Source organism: Xenopus tropicalis, chromosome 4 (assembly GCF_000004195.4).
Source record: "Xenopus tropicalis strain Nigerian chromosome 4, UCB_Xtro_10.0, whole genome shotgun sequence".
Classification (NCBI taxonomy): Eukaryota; Metazoa; Chordata; class Amphibia; order Anura; family Pipidae; genus Xenopus; species Xenopus tropicalis.
Window position 1 is genome coordinate 100,972,191 of NC_030680.2, and position 11,949 is coordinate 100,984,139.

The 11,949-nt window shown below is 38.5% G+C and overlaps 1 protein-coding gene across 1 annotated transcript in view; it reads right to left on the reverse strand.

Annotated features, from left to right (window-relative positions):
• xpr1 (xenotropic and polytropic retrovirus receptor 1) overlaps window positions 1-11,080 on the reverse strand; it is a 68,945-nt gene extending 57,865 nt beyond the window's left edge. Inside the window, 1 exon segment of the mRNA NM_001016753.2 lies at window positions 10,749-11,080. Coding sequence (NP_001016753.1) covers window positions 10,749-10,817 — 69 coding nt within the window. The 5' untranslated portion in view covers window positions 10,818-11,080.
• Window positions 11,081-11,949: the final 869 nt, after the last annotated feature.

The following is an 11,949-nucleotide window of genomic DNA, read 5'->3' on the forward strand; positions in this document are numbered from 1 at the left end:
GCTGGGTGGGGCTAGAAAGATTTTTTTCTTTCATTAATGCCATTATATAACATTTAACATATCCTGCTGTATGTTTTAGGTATTTATGATACAGTGCATTTCAGCATATTCATTTGATTAACATTAACTTGAACAGAGCTGTGTTCTGTCTTTGTGTGCAACAAAAGCTCTGAATAAGAATCAGTGGATATTCAATTATCCTCCCCCAGCTTTTCTCTGTTTTTTTCTCTGTTTACTTACAGGGTTTGAAATACACATGCTCGGCAATGCAGCAATTTAAACCTGTCATTCCCCTCTTGCCATCAGACAGCATGTTAGTAGCCTGCTAAGGGCAACACCATCACATAGAACTGAACCCATTTGGGACCAAAGAGCTAAGAAAAACAAAACAAAAAAAATAATATCCAAATCCAAAGCTGAAGGCTGTGAAATACAAAAAAAGCAGTATGATGGAAATGTGTGGGACCTGGTATCTGGAATGCTTGGGATCTGTGTTCTCAATAAGGGGGGCTCTCAATACCTCAAAAAATTTATGTAAACGTTAAAAAACCCAATATGATTGTTGCCTCTAGTAAGGATTTATTAGTAAGGATATATAGTTGGGATCAAGTATAAGATTCTGTTTTATTATTACAGAGAAAAGGGAAATAATTTAGCAAAATCTGAATTACTTGATTAAAATGGAATCTATGGTAGATGGCATTCCTGTAACTTAGAGCTTTTTGGATAAAGGGTTTTCGGATAATGGATCCCATACCCGTATGTATATCAGTTGCAAATGCTACTGTACACACAATACAATAAAATACAAATGATTACATTATAAAGCATCTTAGTTTGTCATAACCCTTAAAAGGATTAGTTATATAGTAAAACAAATTGCATTATATGCGTATCTATATAGTTAACTGTACAGATATACACCTACATACACACTATGTATTTCACAAAAAAATATTTGAAAAACATTGCAGACGCATGCAGTAGTTTGTAGCATATAATTCCTGCTCTCAGTAATCTAAGCAAAGCAAGGGTCAGCTGTATATATTTTGTAACAAGGGTGTGGGAGCACTTGTTGTTCTGCTGAGAACAGCACAATAGGAGAGAATGAGCTGCAGTGAGAGAATAAAAGGAGGAGCTTAAGGACATTTAATAATGGCTAAGAACAAAGCAGCCCTAATAATATACCATTTGCTTTAATACTGAATTTGATTTTAAACTTCAAGTGATTACCATATTCGCATAGACATCTACAGTTATTACTAGGTGATCTGTGCCCCCCGTCCACAACCAGTGAATAGCTCCCACAACCCCTAAAATGTACAACAAAAGGGTAGTGGCCTTGAAGGTAAAATTGTAGAGGCAGATAAAAGAGACAAAACAAAGAATATTGCAAAGATGGTCTGGTCTATTAAAGATATGAAGGTAGTATGGGTTAAACACAAGAATATAGAGGTTTAGTTCCACTGTCTCCCGCTTCTCCCCGCTGTCACTTATTGTACTCCTACGCTCTAATATGCAAGCATGTCAAAAAACAGGAGGCTTTCATAATCACTTATAATCAATCCCACGCATTCAGCATTACAGGGACTGCCAAAATCAGTGGGCCATTATAACATATTAGAGATCTGTTTTTGCAAAAGATGTACATGACTTATTAAATAATGCCAAAGCTCCATTTCCACATAAACTGGTCAGAGAATAAACATATATGTTTCTCATGGTATAAGCAAGTGCTGTCCAACTTCTGTGGTACTGAGGGCCGGAATTTTTCTGGCCTACATGGCAGAGGGCCCGATAATGAAAGTCAGTTTTGACCACTACCTTTTTTTTGTTTTAATCACACCTACTTTAAACCACACCCATATTAACACAAAACATTTTTAAAGGGCTGGGTTACCTGTAGGTTAACTTTTAGAATGTTATAGAATGGCCAATTCTAAGCAACTATTTGACTGAGTCTTCATTACCTATTTTTTTGAATTATTATTATCTTTCCAACTTTCAAATGGGGATCAATGAACCCGCAACCAAAAAAACTATTGCTCTGTGAGGCTACTATTTTATTAATACTGTAACTTTTTATTACTTATTTTTCTAATCTTGTCCTGTTTTATAAATATATCAGTCTCTTATTCAAACCACTCCCTAGTTGCTAAGGTAACTTGAACCCTAGCAACTAGATAACAGCTGAAATTCCAGAACAAAAAGTTCCAGAACAAAAAGTGAAATAATTCAAAAACACAAATAAAAAATAAAGACCAATTGCAAACTGTCTCAAATTTAACTCGCTACATCATACTAAAAGTTAACTTAAAGGTGAAAAACCCCTTTAAGACCATATCCTCACTAATGGTGGTAGAACTCCACAAAATGGTTGGTGCTCACTGCAGGTATAGCAGCCATCACTCATACGTGGGAAAAAAAGGAAAATAATATAGGTCTCTAAAAATATACTGCATAAACAAGCTTAAACACTGCTTCATCTAAATACACCATATACCACCCATATACTTTTTTTCAGTAGTATGTGTTATTGGGTACTTCTAAATAGAAAATTGCCATTTTAAGAATTAAGGGACGCTTCGTGGAATCATAGGATTCACAGTTAACACAAACAAGCCAAGGCATATACATGCTAGGTCACATCAGCCAATTAATAGACAAAGATCTGGCTTTTGCTTCCACACTTCTTCCTGTAACAGTTTATATACATTTTGCTGTTTTGATATTTGACAGTGCTGGTCCTTACCAAACATATGTATTTTTTTGACCGTCCACCTTCATAGAGCGTTTGGAGACAAGTGCAGCCACATTTTCCCTAGGGCAGACAGAGTATGGCATACACAGGCAGGGTAGGTCAGGCAAGGTAGGGCAGGCAGGGTATGGCACACACGGGCAGCATAGGACAGGCAGAGCATGCACACACACACACAGCATAGATCTGAGGCGTGAACAATGGATGAGGCTGAAACCATTTAAAGCTTACACAAAGCTAAGCAGTCACAGCAGCCAGACAGATGGGGAACCGCACAAGGGGGCCGCCAGTTGGACAGCACTGGCACAAGCAATATCTTTTAAACATCAACAAGGAAACAGAACAGAACAGAAAGGCTGATGCTGAATATAAACTAACAAGCCTTTGCTTTAAAAACTGAATAGTCAGAAGCATAATTTATTTGTTGAAAATGCTGAGCTGCTGTGATACTCTGATCACCAGCTCAAATAGAACATGATCATACAATAATTGTCCTATAGGCCAAGCAGCTCAGATCAGCCCTACCTGCCTGTGTGCCATACTCTGCCTGCCCTACGCTGCCTGTGGGTGCCATACTCTGCCTGCCCTACGCTGCCTGTGTGTGCCATACTCTGCCTGCCCTACGCTGCCTGCGTGTGCCATACTATGCCTGCCCTACGCTGCCTGTGTGTGCCATACTCTGCCTGCCCTTCGCTGCCTGTGTGTGCCATACTCTGCCTGCGTGTTCCATACTCTGCCTGCCCTACGCTGCCTGCGTGTGCCATACTCTGCCTGCCCTACGCTGCCTGCGTGTGCCATACTCTGCCTGCCCTACGCTGCCTGTGGGAGGTGAACCTGAACAATTCGCCTGGATCTTTCTATGAATGCATAAATTACTCCTTGCACTGCAGTAATGGGGACGCATGATTATTAGATCCTGGGCATGGACAAAGTACAATATTCTACACCACTAAACTATATGACTGTTATTGGAAAAGCTGTGTGTTCCTTTGCATTTTATTTTATGTATTTTATTTATTTTATGTGCCTTCTTTAGGATTAGCGCCAAGGATGTCAAACTGATGGCCAGTCTGGAATTGCTGTGTGGAAAATACCTGAAGTGGTTTAATGCGAGTTGCAATAGTTATTTCTGTTTTCATAATATAGGGGCTAGAAGTAGCTCATGTCCTGCTGAGCATCTTATGATCTTATTTGGATTTATCAATGTCTTGAAATAATGGTCTGCACCTTACCTCCTTCCCATTATACTACAAAACAAAGCCAAACTAAATTAGTAAAACTGCAGATTAACAAAAGATAAGTCATGTATTGGATCAATGAGTAAATGTTAGAGAGTAGTCTACTGGAAATGGTACGTAATGAGCTATGATCATAAGTGGTGATCATGTTTACTTTCAGATGGGCTTTTACAAGAGTGGACCAGCATGTAACAGTGGATTAATATATTTATCTTTCACAGGCTTTTAACATGATGGATTCCCCCCTGCCCAGAGTGCACAGTATGTGAACCTGAAAGGCTACTTCTTTATTTACTACCAGACTGCAATGTGGAACAGCACAATCCAACTGTCTGGTTTAATGGAATGCATAAATAATTGGCAGTTGCTATTTTAAAGGAAACCATTTATTATAGGGATGCACCAAATACAGGATTTAGTTCGGGATTCAGGCAAGATTCTGCCTTTTTTGTATGTATATATACCTATAAAGTGGACCAGCACACCATTTCACATCAAGTCTTCTGTTTATTCACCGTGCAGAAGGTTTGATGTGAAAATGGTGTGCTGGTCCTCTTTATTTACATATTTTGACTTTAGCACCCGCTTGTTTTATTGGTTTCGAGTGGGGACACACAGTATGACTTGCTTATTTCACCTTTAATGATGCACCCAATGGCACAAAACACATTTGGAAGGAGAACCTTAGGAATCATGAAGCATTGAGGTCACATGTCCTTTTGATATATATGTTATGATTTGCTTAGGATTGTTTTATGCACTTCAAGAAGGGGGTTGCCCTGAATCTTTTGCTGATATTACAACTGCCACACAGCGCAAAGCAGCTTGAGTACAGTCTGGAAGTTTGGTTAAGTCTGCTGTACAGTACATTATTTATTTGTGTATCAAATAAACTTTTTCAAGTGTGAACACTATTAATATATTGTTTATTCATACTCTAGGGCTTTATTTTGCATGTGTATCATGTGGCTTACTCATAATTATTTGCTTTATTTGATTGTTTAATTGATTGCTTAACCTTAACTTATCTCTCTAGCTTGCAAAACAAATATAAGGATAAGGCTTAGGGCAAGGACACACATGGTGTATTGTGGATAAGAGCAGGCTGAGAAAAAACCCACACGAACGCAATCATGAATGCGAGACCTGTCGTTTGTTGGGGAATGTCCGTTTTGTGTGGCTGCACCCGGGTGGATTTAATGCTTCGGAGTGCAGACACAACAAGAATAATTTTTAAGCGTACTTGCCCAAAGACTAATGGCACACTATGTGCAGCTTCAGCTTCTCTCCACCTGTGTTTTTTGCTGCATGCGGAGAGAAGGCAATGTGCTCCACTGTTTTTGAACTTAGACGTACAGCTTCAGCCAGTGTGCAGACACTTGTTGCAGATATCCACAAGAAAACACATTGTTTCAGGTTTTCTTGTTGATTTAGACCATATACACCTTACAGAATGGTAGCATACAATGTTTGGAAGAATGAAAATAAATTCCCTTATTTTATGCATTCCCTTATTTTATGCAGTTACAAATAGTACTACATTTAGGGCTCTGACACACGGGGAGATTATTCGCCGCACGACAAATCTCCCCGAAATGCCATCCCATCGGCTAGAATGTAAATCGCTGGTGGGATGGCACACGCAGGATCGCAATTTGCCAAAGTCGCGGAAGTTGCCTTGAGAGGAAACTTCCGCAAACCACGGTGCCGCGTATGCCATCCCACCGCTGATTTACATTCTAGCCGGTGGGATGGCATTTCGGGGAGATTTGTCCCCGTGTTTCACAGCCCTTATACTCCTTTCAGCACTAATCTAATTAGGTAAACATTTGACAATGATACACCTGAAAGCACCTTCTTCTGATAGTATCCCATCAGTTTAACAATGCATGATATATATGTATATAAACAGCAACCAGAGACACAGAATATGTTTTTGTGTGTGTGTTGACTTTATGGCACTTGCTTGATAAATGCCTCTAGCATAATAAGATACAGTGTTAAAAGAACAGTAAGACCAAAAAAAATATGCATCAAAGTAATTAAAATATAATGTACTGTTGCCATGCACTGGTAAAACTGGTGTGTGTGCTTGCTTCAGAAAAAAATAAAACAAAGCTGTGTAGCAATAGGGGTAGCTACTCAAACAGGGCTAAATGGCACAGGATACACAGTAGATAACAGATAAGCTCTCTAGGATACAATGGTGTTTTACAGATCTAATTTGTTATCTGCTATGTAATTTGTACCTTTTCTCCAGCTTGAATGGCTGCCCCTCTGGCCACATAGCAGCTTATTTATATAAATAATAGTAGTCTTTCTGAAGCAAACAACAGTTTTACCAGGCAGAGCAATGGTACATTTTAATTACTTTGAAACACTATTTTTGCTGTTGTTACTGTTCCTTTAAAATGCTAAAACAATGAACAAACCCTAATATCTTTGCCACATACTATCTTTGACATAGATCTCATTAACCAAACATGACAGCTATGATGAAAAACCAGCCCGGCTCAGCAATAAGAAGAGGATATGACTCCAGTTTACAAGGCGCTGCTAAAATTAATAGGCTAGCTTATTTTATTTTGCATTGGAAGTATACTCAAAGGATTTTTTTTTCCAACGACCTTTCTAAAAACTCACCACTAAAAAATAAAGAATTATTGGGGCATTACAGATCACTACAAGTAACAGCGAACTATCCACTTCAGAATTAGCCACCTCCCCTCTGCCTGCAGCTTGTACTGAACAAATCAAGGAGTTTACTGGGCAGAGTATTCTCTATAAGATGTTTTGCAGGTAATTTATATCGGTACAAGATTTCAAAACTGGATTTTAATTAGTGCAGAGGGGATGAAATCTAGGGCCACTATTATAGCCCTGTGGCTGCATACCAGTGTGTGCGGATCCAAAAGACAACATGCTATTTTGAAACAGAATGACTCATGGAACATGATTACGACTGACCAAACAACTAATAATTAGACACCTCTACAGGCCTATTTCATATTAACACTGCATTTAAGGGAAGAGCAAATGGGATTTCAAAATGTATTTCTTTTTTTTTTAGGTGAAACAGTTTTCAAAATGACTTACAAAAAAAAGTTAATGGTACCAAAATGGTATCAGTAAATGGATTAATGAGATCAGTTTAATATAGGTAACTAGGAGTGTTAAAGCACACCAGATGCATATTATTTATCTTAGAGTGAAAAATATACAAATTTGCTACTCACTGATCCCTCATTACTTCAGTTGTTTTTCATAGTTCCAAACAAAGGAAATGAACAGTTATTTCTCAGAAATAATTTCTTAAAGAAATCAGATGGAAAAAAAGCTGTCTGTTTAGTGAGAACCCTGCTTGAATTCACTGCTAAAACTATTTGGCATACAAATACAGTGGAAAAGAAAAAAAAAATTACATTTAAACAATAAAGGGCAAGTAAATACAATAAGTGATGTTAATATAATTATACATGCTGTATCCTGGTACCAAGCTTAACGTGAAATACACAAAAGATGAATGAAAGGGAAAAGATGCTGTGCTTGTCTCCATTTAATGGTGGTGTATGTCAAACAAACAAGATTGTCTTCCATAATTCTGAGAGCTGTCTGCCTGTGAGACTGTAATGCATTAGGGGAAAACAATTAGAAGCTGATGACATTATATGATGTGTAAGTTAAATAATTAATTTGTACATAATATACTGTAAATTTAATCTGTGCTTTTGTTATATATTATGCTTAAACAATATAGCCATGACTCAGTCAAAATGCTTGTGTGCTTACACTAGTATGAATTGTAACAACTGACTGAGCACTTGCTATTATTTCCAAATCTGTGATGTATATCAAATAGCCACAAATCACCCCAGTTCATATAATTTCACTTATATCTTAGGCACAACAAATATCTTTATATGCTGTAGAATCCAATGATTGACATTGAATGTGCCACAGACATGAGAACAACAGAAGCTTATCAAATAGGTATATTTGCAGAACTCTTTAAACAATCACTTGCTGTTTAAAGGAGAAAAGATGGCATGCCTATAGCAGGAAACTGAAGTCAGACAATATATATAGCATGAATGAACATATAACCAGCATTACTAAAAAAAAATAAAAAATTGTCTGTACAATGTTTGCACATTTTTTCTTAATTAGCTCATCAATGATGTTCCTGTGCCTACAAACAATTTATTTAATTAGAAACTGTGAGCCAGGTCAGGCATAATTACTTTACTTTTCAACAAAACCCTCCCTGACCCCCCCCACCTGCAGCCTTTGTCAGAATTTAAGATAAGGAGTTCATCAGTAGACTGGTAATTTGCTGAGCTACCTTCTTCCCCTCCCAAAGTTGCTTAGACAGACCCTGGAAATCTGGACACTGAAATATGCATAAACCAGATATTTCTTATTTTAAACAATAGGCAAAAAGTGTTATATGTGTGAAATGTTTATTACTTTCTTGCAGAAACATGGCATTTATAAGTTTGTTTACTAAAGAACTTCCATTAAGTGCAAAAAAAAACGAACTGTTTTTTTTAAGGAAAACTTTCTATGTTTTTTTGGCCCTAAAGAAGAGCCAACCATATAGAGATCTGTTTGATTGCCAACAAGCAATTTTTTTGACAACAGTGGTTGTTCGTTCCGTTGGTCCGTTCGTTTGGCGAGGTCGCCAAATGAGCGGATCTTCTCCTGATATGCCCACCTGAGGTGGGCATTTTATCCCAGATAATGGTAAGGTAGACCTGTACACTGGCAGATAAGCTGCCAAATCGGCAGCTGAAATCTGCCTGTGTATGGCCACGTTAAGGCTAGATTTATTCTTCATATATGCACCTTGTCACTGTGGCCACCACAGTTATAGCTACTCTTGCTTATAGCCACTGTAGGGGTATGTTTTAGTAAGGAGCAGAAAGTGACATCCAAATTGTCATACCAGAACATTTCAATGTAACTGGATATGGCAACTGAAAACAGTGTGTGATATGCCCAATAACAGATGAATGAGCATTTGAAGAGGTTTACCTTATCAGTTTATTCACTGTGATATTTACACATAAAAAAAAGTAAAGATGAATTAACAGATTCATTCTTTGTCATTTTAGACAATCAAATTTTGAACACACATTAATTTCAGATATTTAAAATTGAAGAACTCTTTCAAACATTTTATCTGAAGAAATCTACTAACAATGCCTCAAAAGGGAGCCTAACCTAAAAGTATAACCTGATATTTCAAAAACATATAATAATGTTGAATATCATAGATTCCATAAGTGTAGCAATGAATTACATACTAGCTGTATCTTCTTATACCAAAGAGAATACAGTAGCAAATAATATAAAGAAGTTTAGATGATTTGTCTGAAAACTGGAGGACAAAATATCTTGGACTAGAGGACGGTGGACATAAATGTTCCTTGTGTAAAAAATGGTAGGTGCTGAAAGAGTAAAACCTAAAGTGATAAGGAAAGAGGGGAGTGATTTATGTGAAAAAGATTATATGCATTGTTCTCTTGAATGACAGGCACACCATCTTGCCATCATCTGTCCAGAGAAGTTGCCATCCTCCATCCTTTCAACAGCAACAAATAAAATACATATGCACACACCTAATCGCATAGAAAAAATTATCTGCTTTTATAAAATGTATGGTTTATATATAATGCTGCCCTAAGGGGGAATGGGATACAGTTACACCTTCCTATCTGATTTATTATTACAAGGGTTTAAACTAAATGCTGATTCAGCTACACATGCACAAAGCAAGTGTCTGTTAGATAAGTGGACATCCTCTATGCATAAAGGAGCGACTCCTCTCTCTCCCACCTTGCCTAGATTGGCTGCTTTGGTACACAGATAATCGGATTGTTACTAATCTCTATGTGCCCTTCACAGATTTTGTAATTATCTTACAGCTCTACTATTAGCTAGTTTCCAGCATGTTAAAAAGGGACCTAGAGCAAGGTAAGACAAGGGTTTTCTTTTTATCATTCCCTTCCTAGACATTCTAATGATAGGCGTTGTCTAAACATAAAAAAATCAATACTGATGGGATAGATTTGAGACTTTTAGCAGTGATTACCTGGATTATCGTTTAAAACAAAAGCAACACAAAGCAGAATTAGAAAATGTAACAAGTGTTGCTTTTTAAAAAAGCCTAAGTTTCCCATGAAAGAGATAGCAGAACTTGCTATAATGTACCATAATACTGTTTCAGTGCACCACAGAAAGCATGGTTTTCAGGTTGCTTATAATAATACCCAGCAACACCTGTTCTGAACTGCACCTCACCAACAACTGGAGGGGGCACAGTCTGGACATCCCCAACCCTAGTGCAGCTTATGAAACAAAATTCCTAGACAAATACATTCTCTGCCTATGTATATTTTAAGATGCCTTTGAAATACAGGCATTTTGGAAGGTCATAGGTTATGTCCAGAGTCTGTTGCCTGAGGCAGCCCAAGCTATTACTTGAGACAACTTAGTCGTGTCTGGTGAATTGCCAACATGAGTGTCTGTGTTCTATTTCTGGGAGCTGTAAACAAACTGCTGTCTGAAAGGGGTGCTGGGAGTTGTAGGTCAGAGAGATGGAAAGTGCATTTTGGGGTATAATCTATATGGCAGGTGGTTCTCTTCATGAAGCTGAAAACAATAGAACGTATACACTGCGCTCTTCACGGTAAGCGCTCCAGCGGGCAATAAGAAGCTGTTGTAGGGATAAGTGCCCATGGCTAGCTCACCTCATACTGGATATACTGCTTCCTCCACTCTGGGGTGATGTGAGCCGATAAATGCTCTGCGAACTTCATCCTCAGCCCTAGTCCGAAGGGGCCCCTTACGGCCCCCTCTCTGCTTCCACCGCCGTCGCCGCTGCTACAGGTAGATTGCGGGGACTGCTCCGGCTCATGTGTCCCGCACTGGCCGGTGCCTTCCCAGAGGTCTTGTTATATCCGCTAAGCAGTCACAGTTATCCCCAGAACGTCTCGTTTTATTATGTCACCCGACTTCCACTATTCTTGCCTGGCTGTCACTGTCAGAGGCTATTTCTCTTTGGGGTGCCTCAGAGCATCTCCCTGCTTTGCCTCTGCTCTAGCCCCGCCGCCATCTTGCCAAATCTCCCACTGCGCTTGCGTAATACCCACCCACACACAACGTCATTGTCATGGAAACCACCTTCTGAAGGTAGAAAGGGTGGGCAAAGGAGGAGCTTTGACTCTAGCGCAGCAGTTGTAGTGCCCGACTTGTAAAGGGCTGAGCCCTTTTTTATCGAGGGTGGTTTTGAAGTAAACCGCGCCCCTCAGTTATAAAGCAGATTTATACCCCGCCCTGGTGTTTTGAAATCTGAGGTTGGTGCAAGTTGTCTCATGGAAGCTGTGTTTGAACTACAACTCCCAGAAACACCCAGGACGTTACAGTCACTTTTCTGTTGTACACAGAGCCGTGTACGAATTATCTGTGTTAGACGATTTCTCGTAAATTAGTCATGCTGATCGTTTTATTGCCTTTTCATTCTGTAAAGTCATATCAATCCTATGATCTGTTGGTTTGGCTGGGTTAATGAAGTGTTGGATTGGGGCACAGTTTTACCTAATCTTCCACTATATATATATATATATATATATATATAATGACATTATTATGCCTTATTAATACAGGATTGAAACATTCTATGGCACACAAATTATACATCTTTCACATTGGTCCCTGCTAGGGTTGCCCCCTTTAATAAAACATAAAACAGTCTGGGGTGCACTCTGAAGGGCAATGACATATGGGCTTATGGTTGTGTTGATTGGATGGATAATATCATGATCCAGAAAAGTAGGGTGTAAGATGCCTAAAATCTGGGTTTTGTGGTTGATTAGGGCTTAAAAGGATACTGTCATGATTTTTATGGTATACTTTTTATTTCTAAATTACACTGTTTACATAGAAAATAAT